Source organism: Protopterus annectens, chromosome 14.part0, assembly GCF_019279795.1.
Source record: "Protopterus annectens isolate FY-2018-M chromosome 14.part0, PAN1.0, whole genome shotgun sequence".
NCBI lineage: Eukaryota > Metazoa > Chordata > Ceratodontiformes > Protopteridae > Protopterus > Protopterus annectens.
In genome coordinates, this window is record NC_056748.1 from 815230904 (window position 1) to 815250752 (window position 19849).

Genomic DNA, 19849 nt, shown 5'->3' on the forward strand with positions numbered 1-19849 from the left:
TCAGAGTAAAAGGGACAGCTGTGGACTTGTGCATTTGCCATCGTGTAACCTCCGTATTGATTCTTCTTTCTTTACTTTTCCAGGGCTGAGGATGGCACTGGGAAGTTCAAGGTAAGTTTCATAATATAATGTCATGGATGTTGTCTACTAGTATAACACTGGGATGTTTCTAGGTAAGTGACTAGTATTAGCAAATAGTTTGGTGAAATGTGTATTTAGTATTTATTAATCCGTGCACATCTGTGTGTTTGGCATTCCATTAGCTGAGTAAGACTACTCAGATGCCCTTTTCAAGGGTGACCCAGGGCAGGTTTTTTTTTTTTTTTACTTTCCACATACAGTTAAAAGTATGAATATACAGTCAGAGTTCAGTGCTGTTTGCTAGATATGGTGAAATTCAACAAAGGTACTTTGTGTGAGTTGCATTCTGTAGTGCCTAGCAACAAAGCAGGATTACACCAAGTAACTTTTGTGCGTAGCATTTTTGAGAATTAGATGCAAAGGCAGTGATACTGACTGACCCAAAAACACCTTAACCGTAATGAATGTATAAGGGAATGATCCACAGGACAAAGTGAGTTTATTGCACACAATACAAAATAAAAAATTCTCCAGGTTAAGCGCTTTCATCTGACACAAGCAGACTTCCTCAGAACAAAGACATACAATTCCACTTTCATTTTATAAGCATTGTGGCGCCAAAACCATTTCTAATAAAATGATTTAAAGGTATATACAGAAAAAAACGTCCTTATGTGAATAACATACAAAAACAATCAATCCTGTCCTAATAATATAAAGAACATATAAAAAAATATATATATAAAACACACGTTAATACATAAAATTCCCATAACACTGAGAATGTAAATTAGGTGTATGAATTTTGAATGAATGTCCAATGGATCAAATACACCTAATAACTATTGTCAAAAGCACAAGTCTGACCAAAATATATAACTTATTAAATAATATATAATATAATATATGAAATATATGAAGTATGCAAAATATGAAAGATACAAAAATATATATAAAGAATATGTATGAAATATATAAATATATAATATAAGATAATGTTAATATATGATAATTCATAACTATTATAGAGCCTTAAAAATATGCTTATAAATATACTTAAAAATATGTGCTTACATATATGTGCTTAAATATATGTGCTGAACCACTGTTCAAAAAACTATGCTAACTGCAAGAACGGGTTTATGCTAATAGAATCATTGATGCCAGGCAGTCTTGTGGCATCAGTGATAATCTGCCACTTACTCTCCTTCATGGCCAAAAAGGCTTTTACATTCCCCCCATATCCTGTGATGTTAAACTTGTCAATGATTGAAAATTTAAAATAATGGGAATCACCACATTTAAATATATGCCTATAAAGGGCATTTTAATTATCTTTGTTCTTGATACTATATAAATGCTCATAAATACGGCGTCTCAATTGTCTCTCGGTCTTGCCTATGTAAAACGCTGAGCATACTTGACAAGTTGCAAGATAGACGACAAATTTAGTGTTGCAATTTCCTGTCCTACAATGTATATATGTTTTGTTGAAATTTTCCAGTTTCACACCCCCTATTTCATTAATGGTATAACATTGGTTGCATCTTCCGCATTTACTTGTACCAGATGACCCCCCCTTTTTTACCACTTGTGTTGGATTCTAAAATCTTTTTGAGATTATGTCCTGTTTTGTAAACAAATTTGGGATGAGACCCCCAAATCAAAGCCAGATCATCGTTCATAGTAATCAAATTCCAATGTTGCCTCACTATGTTTTCGATGTACTGAACTATAGGGGAATACATTAACACACAAACCCTGTTGTCAAATCTCTCCATTTGTTTATTATCTGATTGTAAAATTCCATACGTTGAATTTTTGATTTTTGAATTACATTGATTGCAGTGATTTTTGATTACATTAACAATACAACAGACTTCTTAAAGTTTACATATAACATCAATAAAAGGGGTACAGCTTACTTGGACACTTATGTCAGTCATGGTGACGAAGGATTTGTCTCTTGCATACACAGAAAGTCGACATTTTCCAATGATTACTTAGAATTTAGCAGTAACCATCCCAAATATGTTTTTAAAAACGTTTTTAAAGGACAGTGTATCCGAGCAGCCCGTATGTCTTCGACCAAAGTCATCTTGGACAATGAACTTGAACTAATTAGGTCAATGTTTAGTGTGAGAGGATACCCGGTTACCTTATTAAATGATGTTGTTAGATATGTTAGCAAAGAATGGGGTAACAAATATATTCCTTTGTTGGGTAATTCAACATATGGAATTGGTGCTTATTTATACTTGACTTTATACCAATTACAGTGTTACGTAAATGATGCTGTTCTTTCCACTGGGGTGTCTGGTGGGAGTACATCAGTATTAGGGATAGTTGGTCTTATCAAGTGCTACATCATTTGTTTTTTTCTCCCCTTCAGCAACTGCAAGACTGTAGCAAGTTATGAGGGGGAAGTGAAAAGTTCTAAGCTTGACTAACTTTCTAAATTCTGAGTGTTATTTTGCCTCTGTAGCTGAGAAGAAAGTTGTTTCATCTTGTAAGGTGCCAATTTGCAGATTCATAATGTTGTGTTTTGAAATTGTTTCGGATGATTGATCGAACCATGTCAATGAAAAGTGTGGAATTTTAAAGTTCCTATTCTTGCAGAAGAAAAGTCCAAAGGAAATCCATAAATGTGTGATGCAAACACTGAGTGACAAGTGCCCTTTTCACTAAACTGTGAAGAAGTGGTGTGCAAACTTTCATTGTAGAGATTTTGAGACTGAAGATGCAGCTTGGTCTGGGAGGCCTTAAACAGTATCATCTACTGAAATTGTTGACCATGTCCATGACCTGATTTTGGCAGATCGGCGAATATCAGCTAAAACAATTGCTGAGACACTACAGATATCCAGGGAACGTGTTAGGTTTATAATCCTTGTGCAGCTGGGTATGCAGAAGCTGTCAGCCAAGTGGGTGCCCAAATGTTTGAATGCTGACAAGAAAAGACGTTGAGTGGACACTTCCAAGTTGATTTTATGGCATTTTTGTCAAGCTGGTGCCAACTTTTTGGAAATGGTTACTGTTGACGAAACATGGTTACACCACTGTGATCCTGAGACAAAACAACAGCCATGCAATGGCGGCATTCAGGTTCACCAAGGCCAAAGAAGTTCAAGACCCAAAAGTCAGCAGGAAACGTCATGGCCACAATGTTTTGGGATGTGGAAGGTGTTGTAATGACCGACTGTCTTCCACGGGGCCAGACAGTTAATGCAAAATACTGCTGTAGCTTGCTGTGGTGCTTAAAGGAGGCATTGAAGGAAAAAAAGGAGAGTGAAGCTGTGGAAAGGAGTTCTCATTTTGCAAGAAGATGCACCTGTTCACAAGGCTGGCAAAAAGATGGATGTTTTGACTGAACTGGGGTTTGAGTGCATAGACCATTCACTCTGTTCACCAGATCTTGCTCCATCTGACTATTTCCTGTTTCCGAGCCTTAAAAAGTGTTTGAAAGGGTGGCAATTTTCGAGTGATTCGGAGGGGATTGCAGCAGCTGAGCAGTATTTCATTGAGCAGACTTCAGACTTTTTTTTTTTTTGGCAAGGTTACAGAAACTTCAGACACAATGTGCCAAGTGTGTGAACTTCGAGGTGAATATGTTGAATAACTTGTAAGTTTCATGGCGCCATGTCATTTCCTTCCAGGTTGGGCTTTTCAGCATCCCCCTCTTATCTTTTTTTTTTTCCCCTTGAGGATTTGCTCTCGAGCACAGTACTTTAAGCCAGGTGCGAGTCTGAGGCAAATTCTGTAGAAGTTCTGGTATGGCATTTTCCTTTTGGGTTTGAGATTCCTGTTCCGTCATATGCAGTGTAGTGCTTATTTTAATGCTGTTAATACTTGATGGTGTGTATTCTGTTCAGTGCTTTGATATCACGTTTGACTGTAAACTTTTTTTTTGCTCTGTTTTTGTCTCCTGCAGCTGACCATCAGTGGACCCTGACACCTCTCTTTAGTCATTAGGTTTGCCTACCCCTTCTGGCCTTTTCTGGTCATACTCTGATCAAGGTTGGGGACAATGAGGAGATTGAGGCATTCCAGTGTTTTATTTTACTCTCTTGTCACCCTGTGCATGTACTGCAGCACAGTGTGGGTGGGACATGCAGTGAGAGGACTGGGCTGATCTGCTATTAGCTTCCACAAGGGGCTGACGTCAGGAAACCACACCACCCACCTAAGGAAAGTACTACACAGTTTTTTTCCAAGCCTCCACACCCCCCCCCCCCCGCAAGACTAACTGTCCTGTCCTCCCCTGCCAGTGCATTCAACGGCCAAGCCTGTTAATTTTCAAGTTGCCTGCATCATAGTCAGGACTTTATCCCTATATACTATGGTACTGGCTATGTTTACTGCAGACGTAACATGGAATTTTAGTAGCTACTGAGTATTTTTCTTAGTTTGTTTATTCATTTATTTCCATTTGATAACTGGGTAAGCAAAACCTATTTCAGTCACGAAAGAGGCCACAAGGCAACAAGGTGCTATAACCTAATCTATACAGTATAGTATAATACACATTTGGTTATACGTCACACACACACACACACACACACACACACACACACACACACACACACACACACACACACACACGTGCGCGCGTTTCTGAGGAGTCAAGGTTAAGTACCTCAGAATGTGCCTAATGAGAGTATTCTTTGGCAAAGTAGCATTATACCTAACACTTGAAGTACACACAACATTAAAAGATGTACATAAAAAGAAAAAAAGTTCAGCACTGTACAATAAAATAAGTACTAACAGTAGTAAAAGTTAGTGCGAACAGCATTATAATCTGAACAGGAAAGAGAGAGAAAGAATAAATAATTTTTGCAGTTGCAAATGACATTGAGGGACAATAATATACAACTGAATTCAGTATACATTTATATTGTGCAATGGGAGTAGATTAACTGGGTCCCTATTAGATTGACGAAAAGGCTAAAGATCGAATGGCTTAAAAATCAAAAATGCCGTTCTTTGGAATCGGTATTGTGAGATCGGGGTACAGTGAAGATTGGAAAATTTGCCCTTTCGTCACTGTATTGCGATCTCAGAGTTGGTATATGTAATTAGCGGGGGGTGTAGTGGGTACAGCCCCCCACAATACTTATTTTGAAGAATGGCATTTTCGATCACTAGGTTGCTCGATCTTTAGCCTTTTCGTCGATCTAATAAGGACCCGATTAACTGCTATCTTTAAAGCAGTTGTAGCTGCCTTATTTGAAAGATGAATGCAACAGCATTTTGTTTGTTCATATGTGCTTTAATTCAGTATAAGCATTTTGGTCTGTGTTGCTTGCTTGTTGAGATATTTAGAGAAGTAAGCACATTAAGACAACATAAATATATGAATAGCATTTAATATCTCTTTAAGTGCACTACACAGAGGTCTAGTATTACTGCAGTTGTGTTGCCCATTATGTACATTTTAAGATGAAATCTTTCAGTGGCTTATATGTAGCATGGTTCAGCATTTATTAATGTAAATAGGAAGAGACAGTAATTGATGTCTGAAGGCACCATTGGAGGGATTGTGGAGAAATACCTGGAGACATCAGAGATGTCACCTTAGCAGTAAATCCAATGTGTTTGGATTACTTCCCCACTTTTGCTGAATGGAGGAAAACTGCCTTTTAAAACTCCCATACACAAGAAGAGGAGTAGTTAATTGAAGGAAAAATCTACCCTCATCTGCAGTTTAACCTTTTTTTTTTTTCCTACAGTTCAGTTGCATTATGGTTTAATTACTAAAAGTCAGCCTGTACTTCTCCTCACTCATTACAAAGGAAGGAAATGAAACCCATCCACAATGTTCATTGTCTTACCCTGCTGCAGTCATCACACTAGGGTTATCCTGCCTTCAGGCGGTCCCGCAGTTGGCACAAATTCCAAAGTCTTGGTCCAGCGTCGGTTGCTGTCGCTTCTTCCCTGACGTCAGTGCGCCAGGGGTATATTAGAGGCATCCAGCGCCATTTTCTTCAGTCTTTCTTGTCGCGCGGTGCCCGAAGCAGAAGCAGTTTGCAAGTGCCGGTCGGCCGACACCTGAGATTTTCGAATAGAGTTTCAGTCCGAAGTCTTCAGAGCTAAGTACCCCGTTGGGGAACCTTTTCTTGCCTCAGTCCGATGTCAGAAAAAGTTAACAATTGCATTTCTTGTGGGAAGCAAATACCTCATAAGGACTTTCATTCTTTTTGTATACCTTGCCTAGGCCCAGACCACAAAGTTACTGGTTGTTGGTTTTGTGCTAGGTTCAATAAGCGAACTATAAAGCGACGCTTTGATTTCGCACGACACTACTTCGGTAGGAAATTTAATTACTCTATGCCGGCAGAGCAACAGACTACCGGCTGGCATAAAAAACGCAAAGATAAAGACAGGCAGCCTAGATCCAAGCCAGACTCCGAGGCCTCGGCTGGGCCGGTCGCCGGTTTTCAGTGAGGTGCCTACGCAGCCCCTGGCTACCGCAGAATTGGAACCCCAGACCGCTTCGGATTCTCTGGCAGAGAGTTCTAGGCCGACGCAGCCATTTTCTTTAGGCCCTACCGACGACATTGCAGAAGGAGAAGCCGCTGCTGTAGAAACACCTTTGGTTTCAGAAGGTGTCTTCAGACCGACTACTCTCACCATAAAATCTTATGCTAAGATTAAGACTCCTCTAAAGCCAAAAAAGACTGCACTTCAGTCTCCAGTTCAAGGCCCCATGCCTAAGAAACAGATGCTTAAAATGGCTGAAGATATGATTTCTTTAATCAGGGGTTCCCAACCCCCCCCCCCCGACAAAAGGCCTAGACAAGAGGAGGATTATGCCTCCTCTGATCAAGTGTCTATTTCCTCAGGCTCCTCTGAGGAGCAGGATTACTCCTTTCCCCCTTATGAAGATTCTGATGCTGAAGATTCCATCCCCTCAGCTTCTCCCCCTGAAGACTATTCCTTTGGGGAAACCTTACATACCATGAGGGAACATTTCCACTGGGAAGGTCAGGACTACTCCGACTCGAAGAAAAGGCTCCGAGAGTTTCTTTTACTCCCCCAGCACAGACCACTTGCTATCCCCCCAGTTTTAGACATTGTGGATGATGTTTACTTAGAATCTAGTCTAAATCCAGATTCTCTGCCTCCTGCTCCAGCCAAACCAGATAGATACTATAGAGTTCCTGACTCGCACAAATTCCTTTACAAAAGCCCTGTTGCTGATCCAGAGACAATCTCCCAGGGTCCCAAAGGGGCTAAAGCTTCTATGGCTAAAAATCCTGTACCCTCTGAAAGGGACTCCAGAGCACTAGATAGATGGGGGAAGAAGGTTTACACCTCAGCTACTCTAGCTATGAGAGCACTAAATTGTCAATTTCACATGCTTAAATACCAGCAATTCGTAATGTCTCAAATAAAACAAAAGATGAGCACACTCCCTCAACATTCTGAGTTCAAGGAAATGCAGGATCTGTTGCATGCAGCTGAACAGGTGGGCAAACATACTTTACAATGTGGATTTGATTCCTTGGAAGCTTCCTGTAGAGCAGCTGTTACTGGGTCTGTTATACGTAGACATGCTTGGTTAAAGGAACAAACTCTGCCTGATCATGTTAAAGCAAAGTTACTAGATGCAGCCTTACAGCAGGATGCCTTATTTGGGGTTAAAGCAGAAGAGGTTTTAAAGAAAATGGAGGATAAGGCAAAATCTATGCAGACTGTCAAAGATTTCTTACAGGTACAGCCTCCCCACACTTCAGCAGAAATTGTCCAACAAAAAATTGGTCCTTTCCAGCTTCTGAAAGACCACAGAGGGGTAAATACAGGCGCCCAAGGGGCAGAGGACAAGCACAAATCCCTTACAAACCTCGACAATGGGGCACTGCAACACAGAAGGGAGGAGAAGACAGGTCCCAAACTACTAGAAGGCAAACACAATGACTTAAACCTCAAACTGCCAAGCAAAACTCTCTTGGCAGCTCCCTTGGGAGGAAAATTAGCACTTTTTGCAGACAACTGGCGCATTGTCGCAAAGGACAAATGGGTCCTAGACATTATCTCACAACCATACGGGTTCCATTTCCACACCTTGCCAAGGATAAAAGGAATGCCAAACCTGCCACAAAATCAATGGGCAGAGGCACAAAAACACAAACAAATTGCAGCTCTCATGGACATGAGAGCCATCCAACTGGTACCTACACAGGAGCAAGGCCAAGGATTTTACTCAAGGCTCTTTCTAGTCCCCACAAAGGACAATGCTTGGTGACCCATTCTGGACCTTTCAATTCTAAACACCTTCTTGCAAGTACCCAAATTCAAGATGCTAACACTACAGCAGCTTCTTCCCATGTTGGGCAAGAAAGTTTGGCTAGTAACATTGGACCTCAAGGAGGCATACCTGCATGTCCCTATCAGACAAAATTGCAGAAGATACCTCCGTTTTATTGCAGGTTCAACCCATTACCAATTCTCTGCACTGCCCTTTGGCTTATCTACTGCACCCAGGGTCTTCACAAAATGCCTGGCACCAGTAATTGCATACTGCAGACAAAGAGGAATTCAAATATACCCATACCTGGACGACTGCCTCATCCAAGCAGAAAGCAAGGACATTCTCTTACAACATCTGGCTTTTGTAAAACACCTTCTAAGTTGCCTGGGGTACACAGTAAACGAAAAGAAATCAAAACTAGTGCCCTCACAAAATATGACATTCCTGGGTGCCAGCTTGAATACAACGGTCCAGATGGCTTACCTGACGCCAGACAAACAACTACAACTAACTCAATACTTCAAAACAATGGCAACAAAGACCCAACTCCCTGCAAGAAAAATTCTGCAGGCCTTGGGCTTCATGGCATCTTGCATACTACTAATACCATTTGCAAAATTGCATATGAGGAAATTACAATGGTACCTAAAAAGCGTATGGACTCAACACAGCCACAGCTTGGAAACAATGATACCTCTCATTCCCTGCCTTCAACAGGAGTTTCTATGGTGGTCACAGGCATGTCACCTCAACAAGGGTCAGCCTTTCACCTTACCCCCAGCCAGGCAAGCTATGACAACAGATGCATTGGACTACGCCTGGGGGACACACATGGCAGGATGGTGCATTCAAGGCATATGGACTGCAGATCAAAGGAATCTGCACATCAATCAAAAAGAAAGGCTAGCTGTACAGAATGCCCTGACAGCCTTCAAGGACCTCTTACATCCAGGACAGCTTACAATAAGGACAGACAACACCACAGTAATGTGGTACATAAACAAACAAGGGGGTACACACTCCTACCCTCTATGCAGGCAAGCAATGACCTTGTGGAACACAGCACTGGCTTACCAAGTTCAATTACAAGCTCAATTCCTGCCAGGAAAAAAGAACACATTGGCAGACGACCTAAGCAGAAACATCATGGATCCCCACGAGTGGAAACTGGATCCACAAGTATTTGCAATGATAACTCAAAAATGGGGGCACCCAGACATAGACCTGTTTTCCAGCCCCCAAAACTATCAGCTAACAAAATTTTGTACAAGGACATTTCACCATCAAGCTTGGAAAGTGGATGCACTCTCATTCAGTTGGAAAATGCTGACAGTTTATGCCTTCCCGCCATTGCCCCTTCTCACAAAGGTGCTGCTGAAAGTCAGGATGGAGAGACCACGAATGATACTCATTGCCCCAGACTGGCCACGCCAGCACTGGTACCCACTATTCAGGAATATGGCTCGGGGCCCACCATGGATTTTACCACAAATTACTCATCTGCTCACACAGCAAGACAGTCAGATTCTACACAGCCAGCTCAAAACCTTAAATTTGGCTGCATGGCAAATCACCTAAGCAACCAGCCAGCTCCTCTTTCACAAGCTGTTATGGATGTTATTCTGGAAGCCAGGAGGCCCAGCACCAGGAAAGCCTACTCAGACAAATGGAAAAGGTTTTGCGCCTGGAACCAAGCTAAAGGCCAAAAATACCCTTCAGCCTGACATACCTCAGATTCTACAATATTTAACTGAGATGTTACACAAAGGGCTTTCTTTTTCCTCTATTAAAATCCACGCCTCAGCTATTTCAGCTCATTACATCACGGATCCTCCCTTATTTTCACATCCACTTCTAAGGCAGTTTCTCAGAGGGGCCAAAAACATTAGGCCTCCCAGGAGAGCACCAACACCAACTTGGGACCTCAATTGGAAAAACTTATGCTACCTCCTTTTGAACCAGCTTTCTCAGCTGACTTAAAGTTTATATCATGGAAGACTGCCCTGCTGCTAGCAATTACTTCAGCCAGAAGAGTCTCAGAGCTTCAGGCACTAATGGCGGTAGAGCTTTTTCTCATTTTTCATCAAGACAGAGTTTCTCTATGAACTAACCCCTCCTTTATGCCTAAGGTGGTATCCAGTGTGGCTCTAAATCAAACCATTCATTTACCCACCGTCTTTCCAAAGCCACAGAACAAAGGAGAAAAACTCCTGCATTCCTTGAACATTCACAGACAGCTAGGTTACTACTTGGATAAAACTAAGGTTTTCAGAAAATCTGACCAGCTTTTTGTATCCTATGCTACAGCATCACAAGGAAAGGCTATCTCAAAACAGACCATTTCCAAATGGATAGGACATTGCATACGTTTCTGCTACACCCACCATGGAAAACCAGTTCCTGCTAGCACTTTTAACAGGGCAGCAGCTACATCTACAGCCTTCCTCAGGGGGGTGCCAACCAAGGATATTCTGGAAGCTGCAACTTGGAGTTCAGTACACACCTTCAGCAAACACCATCACTTACCTCTTTACTCTAAGACTAGAGCTGGCTTCGCCACTGCAGTTTTGCAGGGCCTTCTAGCCTCCTCTAACCCTGTCTGACTCCACCTCCCATCCTTAGCTTTGGGATTCTACCCAAGTGTGATGACTGCAGCAGGGTAACACGATGAACATAGTACAGTTTTGTACCTACCATAAATGTAGATGTTCGAGTGTATACCCTGCTGCAGTCCAGGTTACCCTCCCTCCATCCCCTCTGACGTAACTAAAGCCTTTCAATACCTTAAAATCTGATACAATCTTTGTGGTGTATTTGCTTATAGCTGGAGGAATGTTTTGTTTGTGCTAAACTTTTATTATTGGTACTATCTACTGACCACCTATTGTGGGGGCACCTGACATCTGGGGCAAGAAAATTTGAAGAAAATGGCGTCGGATGTCGCTAATATACCCCTGGCGCACTGACGTCAGGGAAGAAGCGACAGCAACCGATGCCGGACCAAGACTTTGGAATTTGTGCCGACTGCGGGACTGCCTGACGGCAGGATAACCCTAGTGTGATGACTGCAGCAGGGTATACACTCGAACATCTACATTTATGGTAGGTACAAAACTGTACTTTTTTCTAAGTGTAACCGGTTGCATGCTTTAACAGAGGAATTTGCCTCTGCCTGCATGACATACTACAGATCCAGGGAAATCTTTAGTCTTTTCTTACAGGTACAGTCATATTACATATGCAGTTCTCAGTCTTGCTGATGTTAACAGCTGCTGTTAAAAAATGTTTACAGGGTGGTAAAACTTTTCTCCACTTGCAGAGAGGAATCAAAACAGTATCAGTGCATTTAGTTGAGCATGTTTTGGCTAGTGATGCATTAGTAGGAGGTTTTCTTTTCTGTAACTGCAGCCATGTCTATCAGTCTTTCTACTTTGAAAATAGTAGTAGGAGACTATCAAAATCACAGCAGAGGGCCCAGAAATGGAAAACTCAGTATTTGCTCCCAGTGGAGAGGGGGAGCCTAATGTGTAATTTTACCCTCTTGGGGGTTTGATCTATAAAATTGGACCCTTGTTGTGGTGCAGCGCTACAAAGCTGCACAAAAATGTATGCGTAATGCACTGTTCCAAGTTACATGTGCACTTTTAAGTAGAAAAGAACCAAATGACCACTCTTACAATTACTAATAATCAGTACAAATGTGATGCATGTGATTATGGTACATATGAAAATGTCACTGCAATAGCATAACTTGAAGCACACAGTTACAATGAATATACACTAGTATAGTGAAGGCAAGATACCATGTTGCATGTACAGTAAAGTGTTTTTTCCCCCCAACTTAATCTCTACTACAGCATCCCCATGGTGCAATTCTAACCTATATTTCATATTCCTGGAGTTTCCTGTTAGCAATTTAAGATAAAAAGGGCATATCAATGCAGTGCTGTATTTAAAAACTTTTTCCTGAAATCAAAGTAGAAAAACCTTTTTTTTTTAATAGGCACTTCTGAGTAAATAAGAAGCATGTAACATCTCCTCACTCATCCACAGCAAGGCATAGTCCCTTATCCATGTTTGTGCATTATTTCAGCACACAATCATATTTACTTATGATGGTCATCTTGCACCCTGTCTTGCTGCATTTGGGTTGTAGTGCCATACTGTCCATAGCAGTCTGTGAGAGCTTCAGTCTACTCCTCCTGCATGTCAGTGAATTTGAAGAACCATTTCACAGTGAGAGCAGGATACTCCTTCACAATCACAGATAACAGTCCTTCAGTGTTTTTTAGTGCTACCAGAAGAGAAGAATTTTTGAAAAGACTAGCTTCTTCTAGCTTTTTTGTTCTTCATAGCTCAGATAAGATACCTTTTGGGTTTTTTACCCCCCCCCCCCTGCATTTTCTGTCCCTGTTTATAGTTGGTAGAATATGTGTTTCTTTTAAGAAGTTTAAAAAAATAACTGCCCATCTTTGCAGCACTTTATTTCCTGTTGTTACTGAAGGATATTCTTATTTGGGGTAAGCTGAGCTTTTTCTCAAGGGTTTACTATCTATTTTTGAAAGGCTGCACAGTTTTTCCCTTTACTGTGGCTGTTTCTTTCAACTGCTTTCTTGCTTCATTCTGTCATATTTTGCACTGATTTAAGGCATAATTTTGAATCTTTTTAAAGCAAAACTTGCTATTTTAAGAGTTTTATCAGTATATCTTTATGTAAAAAGATGAGTTAATTAAGGTATTTAATGATATTTTAAACAAGTTCTCTTTTTAGATCACAGTTTTGGTGCTGTTTTGTTTTCTGACAGGATTTTTTCTTAAGTTAGGCTAATTTACACTGTTTTTATACATGCGAGTCTGACATTAGCCATTTATTGGATTTTATTTATTTATTTTTTTCTTACAAAATGTATTGGTGCTCAGTTTAAGTACTGAATTACTGGCTGTTTCTTCATTACAGTATTATCTTGTTTTTTCTGTTTAAATAGTACTTGCATTGCTATTTTGACAGCGCATGTAGGGGGTTTACCCATTTATTTACTTGGAATGCAGTTTCTCCAGTAGTTTTTATTGACCTGGCTAGTTTTTACCATGTGACTAGGTGGACTCTGAATCTGCCCCCCCCCGCCACCATCGGCCCTGTCTACACCTTAAAAAAGCACAAAAGTAAAACAAAGAATAAGCCTTAGCTTACGGCTTGTGACTCTGCAGTAGTCTTAGCCAAGAGTAACCTATCAGACCACTCGCCTTCTTTGACCTTCAGGTCCCCTGGTGTGGTGTTGATACCATAACTGTGCTGACACTAGGATCAGACACATTCTGAGGGGCTGTACCAGTGCCTAGTTCAGGTATGAGAGAAGCAAATGCTTTAGGTGCAGGATCCATTGCCAGGGTTGATTTAAGTTTTCCTTCAGGGACACTCTCCTCCTACTGCAGTACATGCTAAGAAGAGACCGAAAACCCTCCTTGTTAGTTGAGCAACAGTCTCTTCCAGGATTCCCTACTAAGATGGTGGTGTTAGCTAGGTCCGTTGTTGAAGCAGCTGATTCTAGGATGCATTCACTTGTTAGTAGTGACTTCAGTATTTCCACCCTCATTTTTTTCTACTTTAGATCATGGTTTATGTGCCTGAGAGTTTGGACATGTCTGAATTGGTTCAGTCAGCTTCTTTTGAGGATAAGTAGACACAGGAACCCAAACATACATTTTCTTTTTTCCAAATGCTGACTAGATTTAGGGATGTTTTTAATTGAGAGTGACGTTCTGCTGCCCCTGAGACTGGCAGGGTTTATGATCTTTTGGAGAATGAGGCTCCAGTCCTTCAGTCCATCCCTGCTTGATCTGGCATTGGAGTATGCTTCTAAGGCCTGTAGTTTTCCTTTGCTTACAGAGGCTCTTCCTAAAAAAGTGTTGAGAAAATGTAGGGTTTCCTCCACCTTGATGGTTCTCCAGGGACCTTTGTCTGCACACCCGGCTTCTTGCATTTCCTGCTATCATTTCTAATAAAAAGTCTGTTTCCTACAAATCTAGTCCCTGAAGATAGACTAGGCAATTGGCTAGAATCTCAGGGGAAGAAGCTGGCACAGTTCAGTACGGTAGAGTTTAAAATATTTAACTCTGTCTCATGTGGAAATTTGTTTTGAGATGCATGAATATTTCAGAAGAGTTTGCTGCATTGTTTCTGATTGAGAAGTGCATTGTTTCTGATTGATGTTGTTTCCAGTGTTACTATTTAAAGCATGTTTTGACACCAAAGTATCTTAGAGGGGGCTGATACTATTTCTAGAAATGCATCATTATCAGTGGTGATGAGGAGGTATGCTTTGTTGTGGTCAACATTTTTCTGATGACTTGAAAAATGATAGTTTGAATGCTCCCACTGAGTCTAATTGTGTATTTTGGTACTGCAGCTAATCATATCCTTAAACAGTCGGATGACAAAGGTAAATTGATGCGGGGTATGTCAAAAATGTTTTGTATTCCTAAAATTTTGCTCATTTAAACAGGCTAATTTCCAGTGGACTCTTAAACAAAAGTCTCATTGTAACAAGAACCAAGGTAATGAAAGAAGGGGGCAGGTCTTGCAGCTCCTTTATGTCCGACAAGAGGATTCCCTTTTCCAAAATTGACGACCCCCCAAATTTATGACTATGCTAAGATGAATCATCCATCTGTTTCAAGTCTCCATCCATGTGCTATATCTCTGAAGTTGCCTCTTAACAAGGTGGTGTGGCATTCAGTGGTTTCCAATAAATCGGTCCTCAACATAATGAGCAAGGTTTACAGATGGTAGTGGAAAGACTATCCTCTTCTGTTCAAGGGAGTTCCTCCTCATCCACCAGACCTGTTTTTGTTATTCCCTCCTATTCTACAGCATATGCTGGACTTGGGGGAGGGGGTTCATAGAATCAGTGCCTCGTTCTAAAGGAATAACTGTTTTTTTTCTTGACTTTCCTGGTTTCCAAAAAAGAAAATGCATGGCGACAAGTATTGGACCTGTCCTTTCTAAATACCTTTATCTAGATTCCCAAGATCAAAATGATCACCCTACAGACATTGCTTCCTCTTCTTCTGGGCAACTGCTTCATGGTGACCCTGGACTTAAAAGGATGCCTATCATCATATCTCTATTCCTCATTGTTTCTGGAAGATTGAGATTTAATGTCTTTGGGTCTCATTTTCAGTTTTCTGGTTTGCCTTTTGGTGTATCCACTGCTATTTGATTGCTTACAGAATGTCTTGCTGGGGCTTTGGGTATTCACATTTTCCTTATTTAGATGACTTGCTGACCTGTGCAGAGTTGGCATCCAAGTGTTTGGAATTGTCACATAAGGCTTGAGCCTTACTGTGTCTTCTAGGAGTCAAGTTGAATCCGTGAAAGGCATGACTGATCCCCTCTGAAAGACCCCTCTTTCTAGGGTGACTTAATGACTCCAATGTAAGAAGATCATCCTTTCTTACTAAACTGTGTTTCTGGAATTCTCCAAGAGGAATGTTACCCTGGCTTGAGAATTCCTAGAAATGTTTGGACTGATGGCATCCATATTCTCATGATACCACTGGCATATCTTCTCATGAGAAGAATTCAGTGGTATGTTCAAAATTGTTGGACTCTGTCCTTTCATTCCATGGAAATCCAGCTGCTGGTACTTCTTTCATCAGACGAGAGTTACAGTGGTGAGAGAAAAGTTGAGTGTCGATCCAGAACTTTTATTCTCCTGTCTGATTCTAGTACAGTCTGTTCAGTCAGATTTGTCTGACTTCTTATGGGGAGCTGTGGGGAAGCAAGTGCTAGCTAGTTGGAGTCCCAGGGATGCACAGAAGGACATCAGTATCAAGGAGATATTGGCGATTCACACCTATGGACTCTAGGTCTCCTTAAGGTAGTGGTGCTTAGGATCTAGTCCTGATGTGGGGAATGCCTCAAGTAGATCGGTTTGCCTTTTTTTTTTCAAAACGGACAACTAGAGAAATTGTGTTCCAGATATCCCTGCAGCCATTTTTAGAGGACAAATGCATTTTTGTTTCCTTTGATGGAAGTGTTCCTTAGTGTTTCCATCCTTTTCTGTGATTCAGAAGATGCTTCTCAAAGTTCAGAGAAAAATGTCAAAATCATTGTGGTGCTATTGGCCCAGGTAGTCTTGGTTCTGTGTTTCATTGGTATTGGCCAAGGTCAATTATCACAAACTCCCTCCCACTCTAGACCTGCTCACACAGTGTCACTGTGACTGGTTCACCCCAATTTAGAGAAAATTCAATTAACAGCCTGGATGATTCAATTTTGATTCCCTTTAGATGCCTCTTTCATGAGGCAGTGCAGTAGGTGTTAAAGGAGGACAAAAAAAACTGCTACTAGAACATTTTATGTTTATAAATGGATGAGGTTTTCTAAGCTGTGTAGATGGGAATAGGGAGTCTATTTAAGGTTAATAGCCCCCTGGTATTGAAATGTATGTGTGAGCTACTTCAGGATGGCTTATCTTTTGCATCCATTAAAGTACATTTAGTGGCCATCTCTGCTTGTCTGCTTGTCTGCTAAAGACTCCCTCTTTATTCTTCTCTTTTGGTGAAACAGTTTATAAAAGGAATGCTGCATGTCAGACCCTCTTGCAAGCAAATTCCTACTTCATGGAATCTCAGCTATGTTCTAGGAAAAATTGACTTTGTCGCCTTTCAAACCGTCAACTCAAGCTCTTGATGTGGAAAACTGTTTTGCTTTTTGCTCAGACACCTGCAAGGAGAGTTTATGACCTGCAAGCTCTCATGATGGGGGTACCCTCATCTTATTTTCCACAAGGATAGGGTTGTGTTGCGCACTGATGCGTTTTTTCATGATGAAAATGGTTCAGAGTTTACTTGTAATCAGTCCATCAGTCTCCCCATGTTTTTTTTCAGAACCTAAAAATTGTGGAGAGAGGATTCTTAATGCATTGGATGTGCATGGCTGCTCAGGTACTTGACAGATTAAAGCCCTTTAGGAAAATTAAAAGGCTTTTTATTGCTTTCTGTGGAGCAGAGAAAATTCAACCTGTCTCTAAGCAAATCATTGCATGCTGATTGCCCTCTGATATTGTTTTTGTTCCACCCAATATGGCAAGGTGAATCCATGCAAAGTAAAGGCATATTCCACTAGGGCATTTTCCTCTTCAGTAGCATTTTGGAAAGGGGTGGACTTGAGGTATTCTATAGGTAGCAACTTGGTCTTTGGTCCATGCATTTACAAAGCACTACAAACTGGGTATGTTTTCGAGATCCAGAACAGGCTTCATTAGGCTCATTCAGCAGGGGCTTCTGAACCCTTATCCTTCCTCCTCCTAGACTGGGTAAGCTATGGGAATCTACCTGAATGCTTGTAAGGCAGTGTGTTTGTTGAACATAGTACAGTTGGATAAGTTGCAGTGAACTGTAGCAGTAGATGTTCGTAGAACTCACTGCTTTAATGACAGTACCCTCTCACCGTGCCTCTTTTCTTGGTGATCGCTACTGTTATTTTGTTTGCCGTTTCTGTTGTGTGACTGTGTTGTCTTTGGTTTGGATCAGTAAGTGTTCTCATCTGCTGTTCCTTTAGGGCCCCTAGAAAAAAAAACGAAGGGCTGCCGTCTGTGGTTGAGAAGGATTATGCTGTTCTTGCAGCTGATTGGTTCTCCACATCCACAGACATGCAGAGGGAGGAGTCTGGAGCTCTGAGAGTCTGCTGGGGGGTAGGAGGGCACTGCAACCTGAATGCCAGTAAGGCAGTGTGTTCTATGAACATCTACTATTACAAGAAAGTGGAATTTGCACAACTGTACTTTCTTCATTAGATCACTTTTGCAGTAGTCTTAACATACAGGGCTTTCTCTGCCAAGGTCCTATCTTTCTGGCCAGGTTACTAAAACTCATTATCCTTCTCCCGTGAGGCGTACTTCTGGCCTAAGTACACACCAGCATGCTGTTGCAAGAGGTAAGCGTATTAGCCTTATTTTTGGAACTTTCTCACGTTTGGATATATCCATCATTGTCGCAAACAGTTTTCCTATACTGTCTGTTAAAATCTCTGAAGCTTAATGTGATAAGTACCGTGTTTGTGATTTTTTTTCTTCCTTTACTGTAGCCTTCCATCGTAGTTTTTAAAAGCAAAAAAGGAAAAGTGCGGTTGTGGTAGACAGATGGCTTACCATAACTTCCACACTAGTTCCTTTTGTGTGAGGACAGACCACACTGTTAAGCCCTGCCAAGTTTGTCAGAGTTCTGTACCTAAAACTCTAAAGTCTTGCCTTAGGACCACTGGATCTTGTCAATAAGAGATCGTCAATGTTGGTGAGTGCAGCAGTGTCCACTTCTTCACCTTTGGTGTTTGACCTTGCAACTAAAAAGAAGTGAAGTGATAAGGTCCTCAAAGAAGTGATGGTTTGGATTGGCTCCCTGCTTCCTTTTCAAGATTGGAAATGCCAGAATCTGCTGCTGCGCTTTCACAGACCCCAGATGATTCGGCAATATGTCCCAGGCCCTCTAGATTGCCCCTGTAGAGACTGTTGTAATTGAGGATAATTGCATTTTCACGGTTACCAACTACCCTGTCTGTTCTAATGTCAGCCATTTTCCCTCAAACCCTGGAACATTTTCATAGAAGTTGAAGGGGAATGTTCATCAGATTTTCCTCAGAGAAGGAAAGTTGTGGAATGGAAGTCTGATTCTGATCACCAAAGCCTTAGGTGGATGTTCTGCGTAAAAGTCAGTAGAAAACAAAATATAGATTCCCTTTCTACTCCTACACAAGTTCTTCTGGTAGAGGTATTCCTCAAGCCTCTAAAGATAAGTGGTTTGCTTTAGCTAAGGGATTGTAAAAGGCTATTTCAAGACTTACAGCAAGGACAAACTATTCCTCATTCTCTTTCTAGCAAAAGAAAAACAGATTCTTCTTTAGAAGAGGGAATTGCTGTGATGAGGAATGCTTGGATTATGCCTCAGATCCTTTCTCCTCTTGTCTGAGTCAGATGTGGAAAATACTTTTTCGTCTAACTCTCCAGGTGAGGAAATTTCTTTTAGCAAGATTATAGCTAAGATAAAGGAATGTTTAAGTGGCAGTGTAAGTGTTTCCTGGGGACTAGAAATAGTCTTGAGTAAAAGAAGCAGACCTGAGGAAAATGTTTGATATCTGCAGACTCTAAAACTCTTTTGAGGGTTCTTCCCTTCAAAATGCATAATCTTCAAACTCCTCTACCCTTTCTGCACCAAAATACTATTTTGGCTGTTCTGGATTAAAAATATGTTTTCTTGCACATTTCTATCCACAAGAGTCGCAAGAAATATTAAAGATTGTCTGCTTTGGGCTCTTATGGTCAGTTTACTTATTTGTCCTTTCATAATTTCATTGGTACTTAATAGGCTGTTGATCCATGAGGGTCTTTAGAAGTCTAGCCGTACATTCCCATGAAGTTTTTAACTGTTATGTTTTAAGTACAAGTAACCCAGAGACGAGCAGAACATTTACCTGGTGCCCCTGTCCATGAGGTACAAGGGTGATAAACTAGGTAT

The 19849-nt window shown here is 41.1% G+C and overlaps 1 protein-coding gene across 2 annotated transcripts in view; it reads left to right on the forward strand.

Moving 5' to 3' along the window:
* The window catches only part of PCGF6 (polycomb group ring finger 6), a 362217-nt gene that overhangs the window by 224546 nt on the left and 117822 nt on the right, over window positions 1-19849 (forward strand). For both annotated transcript variants that reach the window (XM_044056567.1, XM_044056568.1), the window contains exon 7: window positions 84-111. In XM_044056567.1, the coding sequence (XP_043912502.1) occupies window positions 84-111 (28 nt within the window). The remainder of the gene's footprint in view (window positions 1-83; window positions 112-19849) is intronic.